The sequence below is a fragment of the Natator depressus genome, chromosome 12 (genome assembly GCF_965152275.1).
Source record: "Natator depressus isolate rNatDep1 chromosome 12, rNatDep2.hap1, whole genome shotgun sequence".
NCBI lineage: Eukaryota > Metazoa > Chordata > Testudines > Cheloniidae > Natator > Natator depressus.
This window is the reverse complement of record NC_134245.1, coordinates 35,511,024-35,527,263: the sequence shown is the minus strand read 5'-3', so window position 1 is coordinate 35,527,263 and position 16,240 is coordinate 35,511,024. Positions and strand designations below refer to the sequence as shown.

Below are 16,240 nucleotides of genomic sequence, written 5' to 3'. Positions count from 1 at the left end.
TGGTCCACCCAGGCTGCCTATTGCCCATAAAAGATAGGGGTGAGAGAGCTTGGTTACACCTCTGCGGAGCTAAATCTCTCATATTGGAAAGACCGAAACCAAACTTGCAAGTCTAACAAAATGCATTATTAAAGTTAATGATGGGGCCCTTACAAATGCACCTGTTCCTGCTTTTGGTGCTTCATCCATTTAATGCACATGGCCATGTAATAAGGTGCATCAATGCATGGGCCTAACAAATCATTTTATGCTTGAAGCCAGGGAGGGGAGAGTTGTGCATGTGCTTTCATTTGTCTGTTTTTAACCACAGTCAGTGTCCTGCTTTCCTCAAGGTCATGGAACATCTTTTTCTACACTGGAAATAACTTTTAGCAGAACTGCAGAACATCTGGATTTGATGACCTGCATTTGCCGCCTCCTCCTCCTCACTGTTCGCTTCCACAATTTATCATGCACGTTTTAAGGCTCTAGCAATTACACTTCAGCAACACATTAGAGGTCTTACTATTTTGTCACTGATCATGAGTACCTTGGCTTCTTTGTCTCTGGTTGGTTTCCAAAACGACATTGACCTCACTTCCTATAAACATATGTTTCCCAAGCCCTTGACATCACGCAACCTAAAATAGCATCCTTATTTCTATGAGAAGAAAACAGAATCTTCTTTAAAGCTGTTAAAATCCCATGCTGCAGAGGTTAGTTGCTCCTGGGGCTATGGACTAACCCAAGTAGAACCAAGTACAGCCAAAATCCTCTCTTCCTGATGCTGGAGCTTTGTTCTCTGTGGTAAAACAAACTTTCACATGCATCCTGGGATCATGTAAACATTGAAGCTCTCCAAGGCGGATCAGAAGGTTACAAGCTCATTGAATTGGATTCTGGTACCTACTTAGTAGTGACTTTATGATGCTAATGCCCACAGGTTATTGCCCCATTAACTCCTCTGCTGCCAAACCATTTTGCAGGTCAGGGTTTTGGGTGTGCTGCTGACATGACAGAGAGTGCGAGAGCACAAACTCAATGGGGAAATATACTTTTTGTTTTCTTTAGTTAAGCTATTAAAAAGGACAGAGTCTGTGACATATATACACAAGTCCCAAGAAGGTGCCACTTTATGGATGGGAATCCACAGGGCCCATGAGAAAACTAGCACTTGTCTAGTTTTGTTTGTTGTCCGTTTTAATTTTTCTTCTGATTTGTGGCTTATGCTACTTCATTGCATGCCTTCTTGCAGAGCATTCCACACACACAGTACCCTCTGTGGGAAAGGCTTCGGACTAAATTCTCATTGCACTGAACGTTTGCTTATTTTGTCAGCCTTCCAGTCCTCGGATTTATCATTAATGCAAAGAACTTTTCTATTTTGTACCCCTCACTGTGCTTACAATCTTCTGCCACAGCTTCCTCAAGCCCCTTCTTCTCTATCAAGTCTACTCCTGTCTTTTCCTGCCATTCTGCTAACACTCCTAAACTCTTCAACACATGCCTTGTTAGACCCGTCATCTCTGACGCCCTGGCCATACTAGTCTAACGGAGATCTATCAAATCCTTGACAGAGCAGTATTTTTTTCCCCAAATCATATTCCATGCCCCCATTTATATAATCCCAAGCCCAGAGATTCACAAGAAGTGGAGCTTGTGAACCAGGACACTAGTGCCTTTGAGCCAGTATAAATCATAAAATTATGCAGGACTGAGATGGTGGTACTTAATTAGTGCCTCAGGGACATCTTAGCAGCTATGGAGTTTTTTCAGATCAGATGCAAAATTGAGGTCTTGAGTGCTTGTGACCTTCAAAGATCTTATGATATTCTTCACCACTCCTCCTGCTGCAGATCTAGTGTGGATAGCCACATTCTTCCCACTAAAATCATAGAATATTAGGATAGGAAGGGACCTCAGGAGGTCATCTAGTCCAAACCCCTGCTCAAAGCAGGACCAATCCCCAACTAAATCATCCCAGCCAGGGCTTTGTCAAACCTGACCTTAAAAATCTCTAAGGAAGGAGATTCCACCACCTCCCTAGGTAACCCATTCCAGTGCTTCACCACCACTAAAACTTTCCCGGCTGTTTCTACTGGATAGCATTCTTCTCTACTTCCTGTGCTTATACAGTACACACAAAGAGCGCATGCTATGGTTCCCAGCAAGGGTGGCTGTTTTTCAGAGACATCTGAAATCTTTCCTGCATATATATTTTGGAAAGAGCTTTGGGGGAAAGGTGTTCTAGAAACATAATATTTTATTATCACAATTATATGCCAATTTTTGGCTTATTATGTATCTAAACAGGCAACGGAATCATTGCCCTAATAGATGATTAGAGTAAACAGAAAACTGGCATGTGATTATAATGCAACTTTATTCATATAGCTTTATAAAAATATAAACTGAAATAGTTGCGTGAGGTTCTTCTGATCAGTTAATTACCTGATCATTTGCCCAATGAAATTGTTATTCTTGGGACCTTGCAGGGACAATCTTATTTAACCATGTGCCAGTTCTGAGGCCAAACCACAACTGGCACCAATTTCAAATTCCTCTGTGTTTTTCCTAATGCTGCCTGTGACTACAAAGGTAAAAAAGAAACAACTCCGCTAACTAACATCAACAAAACAACAGGCAATTCTCCACCAAGGCCCACAAACTCCAGAACAAATCTCTAATGCCCGTTTTCTTTCTTTATTGATCTGGACATCTATAACAAACAAAAATGGACCAAGACCTGCCCTCCCTCTCCAGTGGAGCACTCTATTTCCAGGTGGAAGTTTAGGAAGAGTTGATTCAACCAAATATGGAATGGTTCCAGCAATACCAAGCGTATTATTTCGTATACTCCCATGATCCTGCTAGGAATATTTTCCAATATGTTTGCACCTCCCCCCATGTGGGGATGATCCATAAGAGCAGTGAGAAGCTATACTAAGCCTGTACTGTCAGTGGATTTTAGACACATGCTCTCTCTAAGTGGTGACCAAAAAAAAAAATAAAAAAGTTCCTTTGCATATCTGTCCATTTATTTTTTGCCATTTAACCTCTGTCCATCCACATCAACTCGACAGCTGTTCACAGAGCTACCAAAAAAAACCCAAACCCCACCCCCATACTTCATTTCCACAACAACTGCTCACAAATCATATTCTACTTACAGAAAAGAAGAGGGGGAATCTATTTTTACAAGCTATGTCGAGTAATAATATAACATTTGTACCAATCAAAGCTATTCGCTTTTCATCTGTACGCCTCAAGAGACTTCACGACGGTGGACAAGCATCAACCCCATTTTACAGACAAAAACCCAGAGAGGTTAAGTGACTTTCCCAAGGCTGCAGAGCAAATCAGTGCCAGAAAAGGGAGTGCAACCCCTGACGCCCTATCCACTGCACTATAATGCTGACTCTGAAGTACAACACTAGATACATTTAATCAATGTGTCCAACTAATTCAAGGGACATTTCTATCCCATGTGCTGGCAGGGTATTTCCTTGTTGTTTATAGGGACTCTATGTAATTCTGACCTTTCTAATTCATGGAATGTGAATCTCTTAAATGACCATGGGGATCCAGTCATTTCAATAGAGTCACCTTATTATTTGGAGAGACATAGGAAAAAGTGGAATACTCACATCTGCATAAACCTTGGTGCCAAAGACTGGTGCCCAGTATGCTGGCTCAGCTTTACAGTGGGCTGGACAGTAAGCCCTGAAAAACAATGTATTCATATTTATTCGCTACATCAAGGAGTAAGAGAAAAACCAGTTGCATTCTTGAGCTCTTGGAATGAAGCCTTCAAGGGCCGGCATCTGGTTTGCAGGTGGCAGCAGCTGACTGGTTCTTTTTTCCCCCCTTTCAACTGAAACTCGATAGTGTCTACACAGCTGCAAATGAGACTCCTTTAGGCCAGTGAAACAGGAGATAATGAAGGCCATTGGGCCAAATTCTCCAAGCGTAGCTTCCGACCTTGTGCCTGGCCCCGCACACACAATTGTTTACAGGTAGAGTTTTTTGCCCATCGTCATTCATGCATGCACCTGATGGAATTTCCATGAGCAAAGCTCGTTCGCATGCTAGCATCAAGAGGAAGAAGATTTTGTGTGTGTATATTTTATCATTTGGGTGTACAAGTGATAGCGTCCCAAAACACCACATGCACGTGACTGAACAAAGTGTGCAAAGTTGTACATGCACATATTGAGGCCAATTTGTCTTCTATTCGGACCCTCTTATATTGCTGAAGCAGGTAAAAAACTCAGTAATAAACCCACAAAAATATGGATTTTAAATCCTGGAACTTATTTGTATGCCAGCATTGAGAGTATGCTCAGATCACAAACATGTTTGTGAAAGCAGGCAATTTTATTCATATAGTATGTTGTTTTGGATGTGGAAAAAGCTTCCTCATTTAACCTTTACCCCAGTTAATCTGACATAATCTATATCTTTAATTTATCAGCTTCAAAATCAGAGGAGTTCAATATCTCCATCCAATCCTTCAGCTTCTGTTTCCCTTATCCTAGTACAGGTCTAGGTTCAAAGGAAATAGCATCATATTTGAGATATGCAGCTTACCTTGGACAATGAGTTGCTGGCTTTTTGAAAGGACACAGTTCAGCTACGGTGGTGTAACAATCCAGCGTCTGCACTGTGGAAATCAATATAGAGAGATGAATTACAAAGCCAAATAGCTGGTGCTCCTGAAGTAAACAGAAGCATTAGTTATGCATCACATCTGACAGGATGCATGTCCAGCTGATGCAGCCAAAAGAATAATTTCAATGTCTTCATTAGAAACAGCTTGCATCGAAGAGATATTTTTATTAGGATTCATGCTGGAGATATACTAAATTACTAGAAAATCCTTCTCCAAGGACCATGGCTTTTTAAAGAAAAGAATATCTGAGAAATGGAGTAGTGTGATTTTGTTACAGATTTTTTTGAATACGGAGGGGGTTCCCGGGCAGGTTTTGGGTCTAATTCTGAGTCTAAATGACAGTGTTGCTTTTAACTTTCCAGTTGCCAGTGCCAGAGGCTTCACCCTAAAGCAGCTCAAGGTAACACGAGCCAAAATATAGGTTGCATTTAAGCTGAGCAGTAGGGTGGCCATACTTCCTGTTTTGGCTGGGACTGTCCCTTTTTTAAGCCCTGTTCCGACTGTCCCAACTTCTGTGGCAAAAGTGGGCATTTGTCCCATTTGCTCTTGCCAACTTTTGATTAGTTGGTGAGAGCAAACGGGACAAATGCCCACTTTTGTCACAAAGTGGGGTGTAGAGGAACATGGGGGAAGGGGGTGTGAGTGGAAATGCCAGCTCTGCACATGGGGAGGCTGGGGGTCCTCAGTAAAAGGAGGCTCGGGTGGGGGGGCAGGCAGGGTTTGGGCAAGCAGCAATGCAATCCCCCACCTTTGGTAAATATGGTCACCCTATAGAGTATGTGCATGGCTGCTCACCCGAGCCTTGCCTGAGGGAGGGCTCAGGTGGGGGGAGGGGGAGAGGGCGAGCGGCTTGGGCCAGCCCCCGCTGGGAGGATGGGGAGGACTTGGGCCAGCCCCATGCAGTGTCCCGTTTTCCCTTTGGGAAATATGGTCACCCGAGGCTGAGGCATTATTCAAATGGGTTCTAAAATGGGGCAGGGGCAGGAAATGTTTTGAAAAATGCCACTTTTGTTTTTCCTGACATGCTCTAATCACAAATAGGAAGAGTCGCTTGACTACAAAGAGTTTTGCCCATTTAAGATTCATAAAAGAACATGGCTCTGGAATGATGATGTCAATATATTACAATAAACTCAAGCACCATTGATTTCTTCTCAACATTATAAAGACAAAAAGGGCATTTAAAAACTTACCTGTGACTTTGGAAACCATGAATGAGTTTGAAGGTTTATATTTACTGCAAAGCAAAACAAGAAATGTGTGTACATATTTCATTGACCTTTAACAAATAAATGCACTACAGTTACTTTAAGATCTACTCTCTATTGCTTGTAAACAGTGACAAATGTGGAACAATTTATTGTACAAGTCATGGGCCTCCATACATAGAGATCTGGTTTCTGAGGGAAGCATTACCTTAAAGATTCAATGCCATTTCTTGTCGACTTGACAAAAAGGGGTGATCTCCCTTTCCTAGTGATGTCAACCAGACCTCCTTTATCATCTATGACGCCATAATGAATTGCAGCACGACATATACTGGATGCCTGGAAATCACATCACAAATAGTACGTTAATACCAATGTTTCCTAAATAGTTCTAAGCCATTTAATAAACAAGTATGTAAAAGAAATACTTAAAGACCAGCTGGAGTTTACGCAGACTTTACATTTACTGAGCAAATGTTGTATCGTTTCAGCCTGCTGAATTTTACTGTTATAACACACATGCATTTATTTTTATTCGAAGCCTTACTTGATTTAAGGACAAACATGTATTTAAATGTAAACTATAAGGAGAGCTGGTTGGAAAATGTTTCATTCCCCTCCTTCCCCCCCTCCCCAAAGGAAAATGTTGAGCTTTCAACAAAAATGTCAAATCTGAAATATTTCAGCTAAAAACCCCTTGGTGAGGGGAGGTGGTGCATCATGGCAGCTGTCCAGCCATGATGCATCATGGGAGATGCAGTCTAGAGGGAAACCCAGCCCATAGAGAAGAACAGGCGCACAAAGCAACTGAACTACAACTCCCATGAGCCATCTGCAGCAGAATTTCAGCTTCAATATATTTGGGGCATTTTTTTTTAATAATAAAATCAAAATTTTCATCGGAAAGCAGGCACATTTTGTAAAAACCAAATTGTTTAACCAAACCCCCAGTTTTCCATCAAAATCAGTCTTGACAGGAAATTGTTGACCTGCCCTAATTATAAACTATTTTGACAATTCAAGATTCAATGAGCCGTCCTAAAAATAAAAATCCAGCATCCTGTGAACCATCTTGAGAAGCAATTCTAATATAAAGTTTCTCTTCCATCCCAATAGCTCACTGCACTGAGGGATAGATCCTGAAAGATGCCATGCACTCCTGTGAAGTACAGGAGGGCGCTCAACTTCTGTTGAACTTAGTGGGCCTAGAGGACACTCAGAACCAAAATCAAACCCTTAGTAGATACTCTTTTCAGCACTGATTTTATCACATAGATGGGGAAATGCAGATTACCTTTGTTATACAAGTTAATACAGTTTACAGTAAGACAGTTTACAGCACCAACATGGGAGGGCAGAAAATTTATGTTACATTAGAACTGCCAGCATTTTCCATTTCTATTACTACCCTTAAAACCCCAATAAATGTCATCTATCAGCCATAACAAAGTACGTACAGTCTCATAATAGAATGTTCCAAAGATTTTTGCCTTGCTGTTAACGCAGCCAGCTGGGCACAGATACCTAGTTAAAGAGAGAGATATATATATCTGTGGTGAGTGTGAAATGTGAGTCAGACTTTTATTACAGTTAATTTAATAGTGATCCCATTAGTGTCATTTAACTACTCCATTTAAAACCAGCACTGCAAAACAGCCACATTTTCAAATACCTTTTCCTTTAAGAATGAGATCAATATTTAGATTCTGTGGGTTTGTTTTTTTTCCAAGCAATAAACTTTAGTGTACCTTACTGGGACCTTAACCAGGGCTCCTAGGTGGGGACAAGCTCTGAATTAATGGTCTAAGGTTGGATGGGAATGTAACACAAGAGGAGTGCAAAATGATTGTGCCAAGCTTTACTAAATGGGGCTGGCCACCTGGGAGCTGTGGGTTATCATGGCCGTTCACCATTTCGAGCATCAAGTAAATTGAGTCACCTTACTGCTAAACTTGGCCGAAACATTTGTATTAAGAGGAATGAAAGACTTTTTTCATAGGGATTTAGACAGCATTTGGATTCTAGTCACAATAAATAGAACCCAGCCCGCTCCATGTTTGCAAAAGCCAGCCAGGTTTAAGGCTGCCATTTCAATGACACTGCGGCAGAAGTCAATAAAACGCTACCTGTTGCATGTTGATCCTTTGCATTTGTCCCTCATTTTGGTGTCGCACTTAATGACCTGTGCTAGAAAAAAAAAGGGGGGGGGAGGGGGGCGGGAGGGAGACATAAGAGACAAGAATGCAAGGAAAAAATTGCCCAGAGATAAATGGTCGACTGCATTATAGTGATAACTCAGGTACATGACATGGTCTCCAGGAGATCTTCTGTGTGGGAAGATTGAATTCTTATCGCAGAATAACTGGGCAGTAGTGAACTTCTAACTCAGAACAATAAGCCTGAAGCAGTTTTACACTAGTCACTTTATTGCCACTTTAGCCATTCCTTTTATCACACAGCTGTCTTTGTAAATATTAACTTGGAGGAAACGCTTGACACCAGAAGACTTCAATTTACAGCCTAAAGACCCTGCTCAGCACTCCTATCATCCACTTAATTATAGGCTACCCACATTCCAGTAGATAGACTTGAGAAGGATATGCTCACTCCCCTCAGCTCACTTGCCGTAGATCACTCTTTAAATTACAGCGATTAGAAAAACCTTTAAAGAGATACTATCAATTCCATGAATATTTCAGCAGACCTTGCCAAGCAGAGCTGGACCCCCTTCTCCCTCTGGATAAAATCCAGAAAGGAGGTCAAGGTAGCCTATCTCCCCTTGTTTTTTTCCTACAACCCCCCCCCCCCCCAAGACGTTCTGGTTAAACTTGGATTATTGCTGTGCACATTGTAAGATGAGCTATTGCCAGCAGGAGAGTGAGTTTGTGTGTGTGGTTTTTGGAGGGGGGTGTGTGTGTGTGGGGGGGGGGGTGGCGGTGGTGAGAAAACCTGGATTAGTGCTGGAAATGACCCACCTTGATTATCATGCGCATTATAAAGAGAGGTTTCAAAGAGGGATGGGCTATTACCAGCAGGAGAGTGAGTTTGTATGTGTGTCTGTGGGGGGGGGGGCGGGGGGAAGGGTGAGAAAACCTGGATTTGTGCTGGAAATGGCCCTCCCTTGATGATCACTTTAGATAAGCTGTTACGAGCAGGACAGTGGGGTGGGAGGAAGTTTTGTTTCATGGTCTCTGTGTGTATATAATGTCTTCTGCAGTTTCCACAATATGCTATGCATCCGATGAAGTGAGCTGTAGCTCACGAAAGCTCATGCTCAAATAAACTGGTTAGTCTCTAAGGTGCCACAAGTACTCCTTTTCTTTTTTCTTTTTTCTTTTTACGAATACAGACTAACACGGCTGTTACTCTGAAAACTGAGTTTAGAATAGTTCAAATGAGTAAAATAGTAAATCACGGACAAATAAAATGCCTCCATATGAATATCATCTAGTGATCATGGCCAAGATTTTCCAAAGGTGCTCAGATATTATGACAACAAGTGTGATAGAAGAACCAGAATAGACTAGACTAGACCAACCAATGATTTGGAGTGCCTCAATTCTTGGGCATCCAGCCCAAGATGCTGTAAAAGGGCCTACTTTTCAGGGTTGTCTGAACAATCAGGCCTCAAGCTGGACACACAAAATATTGCTTCCAAACAAATTGGCCAAAAAAAAAATCCAATGATTTTAACTGGTCCTCAACACAGGTTTGCACTGGAGGCCTCTTAGCATCTCATTCCACATCCACACACGCATGCACACACACTCCTACAGAGATATTTAAAAGTTTATAGGATGTGGAAGACAAAGAAGCTGTCTTACTCATGAAACTGTCCGCGGTTGTGGTGATTTTCTTGGTCTTGGTTGATTTGGTGGGTTTGGTCACCCGTTCTTGCACCCACACATGTTTTTCCTCTATGATTTGTGGGACCTCCACTTCGTTAGTCTCATCCCGCTCAGGCTTTTGTGCGTAGGGGTCATCTTATTGGGTGGGGAGAGGTAAAACAGTATCCTGGCATTAATAATAAAGTCACACAAGCTGCAGGAGGACTGATATTTCATGGAAGATTCTGTTTGGTTTGACAAAGATCTATTTCTAAACAGCTGGAAACTCAACAAAATGCAAGTTAAATACAGAATGGGCCAGAGTCCTGGGGTGAGTAAAGTACCAGGAAAAGAGGCCTGGGTTCATACCATTCATTTACTCAGCATCTAAAGCACTGTTTAAAGAACTACGGTGTATCTGGCTGAAGTGATCTGTCACTTCAAATGCTGATGCATGTGTGTGAATGTCTTACTATTATTTATCATGCTATTTACCAGTACAGCTTGTACTCAGTAGAGGAAAAGGTCAGTCCTCTAAGATAGTCAGGCATATTCACTGGAGACTGTCAAGAAAGGATCCTAACCAGTTAAATGGTCAGGTGGCTAATGCCCTCCCGTTCTCATGCAGGTTGTCCTCCTCTAAACTACCTTCCCCATCCTCATCATAGATTTATTCTGTCCACTCTCTGAAACGAAGTTCTGGTAGTGTCACCATTGCTAGGTCAAAGCAAGCTACACAGCATGCACTACTCATTTCTCCTTACTGTGCTGCAAAGTTAATGTTCTTGTGCCCTCTGAGGATAGGTCTACACTGCAGGTAGATGCCCGCGGCTGGCCTGTGCCAGCTGACTCAGGCTTGTGGGGCTTGGGCTCTGGGGCTGTTTCATTGCAGTGCCAACTTCCGAGCCCAGGCTCTAGGAGGTGGGATGGTCCCAAAGTTTGGGCTCCAGCCCAAGCCCGGAAGTCTACACCCCAATGAAACAGCCCCACAGCCCGAGCCCTGCAAGCTGCGGGTTTTTAACTGCAGTGTAGACATACCCCAAAGTCCATAGTTAGGGAAAAAAGGCTCCAAAGTGGTGCTGGTTAAATCTACTTCCCTTGACTTGTCCTAGCTGAAACCTCACTTTGCTTCCATCCCCAGCAATGGAGAGGGGAATGATACCAACAAACCGATGACTGATCTTGTAGAGGAATTTCTCCCCTCCAGCTGTACAGCCAGTGGTCTCATTCCATTCTCTCTTTTCTCTTCCATATGGAAATACATTGCATACCTGCACTGTGTTTGCTTCCTCATTGCTCAATCAATTTAGGTGCTCAGGCTACTAAAAATCAAGCACCTAAATTGATTTTGGCCCAAAAATCTTTGCTTTGAACAAGTCTCCAGTGAGTTTGTCTGCATCTATGAAAACAGGCTCACTCCTTCACAGAGGAAAAGGCTTATGTAGGTAAAGAAAGAAGATACCATCAACACATAGCTCCAGTGCATTTTAAATGATATGAGCAATTTCACTGATGGTTTCAGAATTAATAATAGTTTTCATTTACTAAACAGAGCACCGTTTATAGAACAAACCAAATGAGGGTGGTGTCGCTTGTACCTACAAAACACACAAGCCTAAATTCATTGGGCCAAACTGATCTGTGTTACACCAGGGTAACACAGAGAAACTTCCTTGAACTAATGGAGTTGCTCTGGATTTATACCAGTGCCTACAAGCCGAATTTGATCTCTAGGTTTTAGTTACTTGGCATTTCTGCTTCAGACATTCTCATATAGTACTTGCTTCACCTTATTCTGTATGTTTCAGAGTTAACGGTGGGGAATTAAAAGCACACAAATCTGTAACTGCTTTTAATGAAAAGTTTCCAGAGACATTTCTTTTCCAGTTTCTCCACATCACACAGCAAGGACCTAGGTGAGATCATTTGCATTTCCCCATGATGCACTGAGCTGAGAGAAATAGCTTATTGATCACCTACCTTTGTAACAGAGGTTGTTCTGGCAGCTTCCTCCATAGCTAGGTGGGCATTCAGAGCAGGGCCTGCCATTTTTATAAGGAGCTTCTCCAATCCAGTTCCCTCTGAAAAAAAGCATGTGAGAAATGTTTTTCTGTTAAATATCTTCTATACCACACTCACAATTCCATTACTTCGCTTTCAGGCCCTGTGCCCGAGTCCTGCAGCCCTGAGCCTCAAGGCACTGAGGAATTGTGGAAAAAGAATGTTTCCACTGTAATTCTATGTTGCTCAATTGCTGTAAATATGGGAAAGGACCGCCAGTCTCTGATCCTTCCATGAACATACAGCCTGCAGCGTTCTCACGATCACTGAGCAAACTAAGTAAACGCAGCACAGTACAGTAGTTTCCCTTCCGCTTCACAACTGGTTAGTCAGAGACTGGTATTTGCCTTGAGCGCTCTCGTGTGTGTTCATCGCGGTCATCAGAGCCACAAGTCTACCACCATTTCTTTGCTCTCAAGATCATTCCAGCAGCTACACAGGCCAGCCTGGAACGCAGCTCGTCTCCATTTAAAAGCTGTTCCATTTTCCAACCTGGAACTGCGTCCAAACAGAAAAACGCAAGGCTTAGCCTGAGACATCAGAAATACTAGTCATGGTGGATTCCAGAGTAGCAGCCGTGTTAGTCTGTATCCACAAAAAGAACAGGAGGACTTGTGGCACCTTAGAGACTAACAAATTTATTAGAGCATAAGCTTTCATGGGCTACAGCCAACTTCATCGGATGCATAGAATGGAACATAGACTAAGAAGATATATATATATATACACACACACGCACACACAGAGAGAGAGAGAGGTGGAAGTTGCCATACAAACTGTAAGAGGCTAATTAATTAAGATGAGCTATTATCAGCAGGAGAAAAAAACTTTTGTAGTGACAATCAAGATGGCCCATTTAGACAGTTGACAAGAAGGTGTGAGGATACTTAACATGGAGAAATAGATTCAATATGTGTAATGACCCAGCCACTCCCAGTCTCTATTCAAACCCAAGTTAATGGTATCTAGTTTGCATATTAATTCAAGCTCAGCAGTTTCTCATTGGAGTCTGTTTTTGAAGCTTTTCTATTGCAAAATTGCCACCCTTAAGTCTTTTACTGAGTGGTCAGAGAGGTTGAAGTGTTCTCCTACTGGTTTTTGAATGTTATGATTCCTGATGTCAGATTTGTGTCCATTTATTCTTTTGCATAGAGACTGTCCGGTTTGGCCAATGTACATGGCAGAGGGGCATTGCTGGCACATGATGGCATATATCACATTGGTAGATCTGCAGGTGAACGAGCCCCTGATGGCATGGCTAATGTGATTAGGTCTTATGATGGTGTCACTTGAATAAATATGTGGACGAGTTGGCATCAGGCTTTGTTGCAAGGATAGGTTCCTGGGTTAGTGTTTTTGTTGTGTGGTGTGTGCTGATGTCTCTAGACAACTTGTCTGGGAACGTTTATCCTTGCACCCCATTTTCTAATGACTCAAAACCCCCTCAGTTTTGCCTCTGACACCACAGCAGCATTCTCCACTGTTGTGGTAATCACTACAGACTGACTGAATGTTCGGCAGCTGTCTCACATAAACTTGAATGGGTCGCCACTGCAAGCCTGTTACTTTCAGACAAAGGCTTCATCTCATTTCATTTCTAAAAGGCCTGTTTCAGAAGGGTGCATGCATGTATATACATTATAATATTACATTAAGCTTTTACATTAAAATCCTACATAGATACTGCATTCATTCGGCATGCAAGCAGAAACTCCAGAAGAGCCTTATATTTGAGTATTTGTCCATTCAGCAGTCCTGAACTGATGATATGCAAAGCAGTTCAACCTTCTCCTGAGAGGACACACATGGTACAATCCTGCATGACAACGAGTTTCCTCAAATTGCACTCCATTTCGTAGGAGCTAAAGGTGCTCAGTATCTCATGGGCAGGGAGGGCTTATTGTTGGATGATAGACCCATAAGATTCCCAACAGTTTTCACCACCACAAACTGTGATAACTGTGTTCCCCCCGCCTTAATGCTCAGCAGAACTCAATGGCGTCTGCAATCAGAGTGCCTTCATGTATATATTGACTTCTTTCTCCAGATCTTTCAGTGTTGTGTTCCTTTCTATAACTGTATTCTAAACAGGGGCAGCTTTGATATTTGTGTCTTTTGCTGCACAGGGCAGATTTCTAAGGCCTACCAATTAAATATGAAACAATATTAACATCAATATCAATTTCAATATCAATCAGTCCTTTTCAGAAGCTGGCTCAGGCCAAATCTCTTACTCAAATCTTGCCACAGATGCATTCATTCGAAGATTTTTAAATGCAACTTCCACTTCTAGAAGACGCCCAACCCAGGATTGGCTCAATCCTGAATGCTTGAGTTATGTAACTGTAAGCTCTCTGGGGCAGAGATTGTCACTTGCTACATGTCTGTGTAGCACTTAGCACAACGGGGCCCCAACTTTGTTGGCATTTATGTACTACCATAATTTAAATGTTTAAAAAACTATAACCACCCACACCTGATTGAAATCTCTGCACCAGATTCTATATTTGTTAAGCAACTGACAGCATGCAGTTTTAAGAGTTGCGGGGGGTGGGAAGGGAGGGGGGAAGAAACCTATTGTGTCTTCCTTACTTGGGAGAGTAGTTGCAGACCAGGTAGACGGCATTCTCCCAGATTTCTCCCCAAACACTCATTTGTTTGCAGACATTTACAGCACAGCCAACCTTGGTTGTTGTGGCCCAAACGATCTGAAAGCATAACACAGGCATTTTCAAAAACAGAATGCCGCAAAAGGCACATTCGTTCAAGTTTCCTGAGTATATTTTCATAATGACTAGCATTTATATCTCCTCCCACCCCCACAGACAGGCTGGGATACAACTTTTATAATAAATTACGCTGACGCCACTATACTTAATGCATATTCAGCCGAGGTTTCTCCCTTCTTCCTTATTTGTATTTCCTCACCCTACTAATGTTGTATACTATAGATTAGTATATTAATTATCTTAATTTATTATCATATACGTCAATACATTGCCATGGCACTCTTGTGATCAGACATCTGCAGAGGTTCTATCCAAAAGCTGGTGTTAGCTCACGTTCCCTGTGGCTGGCTAGTGTCGTTATGGACAAAATTCCCCCAACACACACTATTTCCAGTTCCCCGAAATGTAGGGGGTGACCGTTAGGTCGTTTATCTGTGCCAAAGAGCGTAAGGCTTGAGGCCTGTGAAAACGGCTGAAGCCAACGTCATACAGGATACAGGCCTGTAGGTGCCTTGCATTACTGCTGAATAAAATGAATGCTAATGTAATGCCAACAGATCCTGGTCGTCGGTGGGTGGGATCGAACCTGAGACCTCCGGGGTAAATACATAAGCCTCTACTGCATGAGCTAAAAGCCATGCAGCTATTAGCTAAGGCTGTAGAGCAAACGCAATCTCTCTAAGTGGTCTCAATGCCACTAGATGGGACAGAACACCACACCCATGAGGTATGTGGGTTACACTAGCTCTATGGGCTACGCAGGGTATGAGGGAACGCATCAAGTTCAGACACAAGACTCCATGTTTCCTTCCTCTTCCTTACCTGGGTATAGTGTGTGCACATTGCTCCAGAGCATCTTTCTGGACACCAAGGGTCACATTCGTGGGGATATGGGTAAGTATAATCTTTAACTTCGTCGTACCAAGATTGGACATGGAAGGCTGGAGAACGATACCTGAAAGACCAAAGATACGTGATGAGCTGGATCGCTAACTAGAATTGTGAGTTTTCAACCCAACCTCAGCACGCCCAGGTCCCCTTTTGTTAATATGAAATTCTCAATAATTCGGTACAGGATAATTGTAAAGTGAGTTCACAGTGCAACATGGTGTCATCTTGGTACGGACCTGCGACTTTAACAAACGGAGGGACCAAAGGAAATTGTAGAAAAAGCCACCATCATATTTTGACCAATGACAAATCTCTGGTGTTTTACACACGGGCAGGTATTAGGGACTGTTTCTTTAAAATCCATGACCCAATCGGACATTCTGTAGTATTTATAGGTTTAACTTTCTCTTCAAAAGCCGTTGACCTGAAACGTCCCCTTGGCTTTTCCACTCAGTTACAAAAGACTTCTAGTTTGGCAGAAGGCTGTATTTTGAAAGTAAACATCGGCTAGAGGTTGCCAAACATATTAAACAGAAAGTCATGTACCTATTTTACCACTAGACAATTCATTACATCTGGAAGTACACTCTTATCCTCAGCAGCCGGGCAGCAGGCACGCGCAGTATGTGGTTTGGGCATGCAGTGCACTTGTAAATGCTGTTTGTGGCACAGTTGTGCTGTGATTCGTGCTTCTGGAGTTGGAACGTGAATGTCAGCAAAATTATCTAGACAGACACTCAGACACACAGTGCATGCTGCATAGGATGGGCCCAAGTAGCCTTTCACCAACTGTAACTAGCAGTACATCAAGTTGAGATGTAGCAATCCACCCAGGATGTAAATGAGCAAATGACTAGAATCACAGATGTCATT

General features: G+C 42.4%; 1 protein-coding gene across 1 annotated transcript in view; it reads right to left on the bottom strand.

The window, feature by feature from the left end:
• CRISPLD2 (cysteine rich secretory protein LCCL domain containing 2) overlaps positions 1 to 16,240 on the bottom strand; it is a 41,282-nt gene that overhangs the window by 10,760 nt on the left and 14,282 nt on the right. The window contains exons 5-14 of the mRNA XM_074968852.1: positions 15,299 to 15,431; positions 14,340 to 14,455; positions 11,667 to 11,767; positions 9,684 to 9,842; positions 7,986 to 8,046; positions 7,317 to 7,383; positions 6,068 to 6,198; positions 5,845 to 5,888; positions 4,570 to 4,642; positions 3,627 to 3,702 (exon numbers count right to left, since the gene is read on the bottom strand). Coding sequence (XP_074824953.1) covers positions 3,627 to 3,702; positions 4,570 to 4,642; positions 5,845 to 5,888; positions 6,068 to 6,198; positions 7,317 to 7,383; positions 7,986 to 8,046; positions 9,684 to 9,842; positions 11,667 to 11,767; positions 14,340 to 14,455; positions 15,299 to 15,431 — 961 coding nt within the window. The remainder of the gene's footprint in view (positions 1 to 3,626; positions 3,703 to 4,569; positions 4,643 to 5,844; positions 5,889 to 6,067; positions 6,199 to 7,316; positions 7,384 to 7,985; positions 8,047 to 9,683; positions 9,843 to 11,666; positions 11,768 to 14,339; positions 14,456 to 15,298; positions 15,432 to 16,240) is intronic.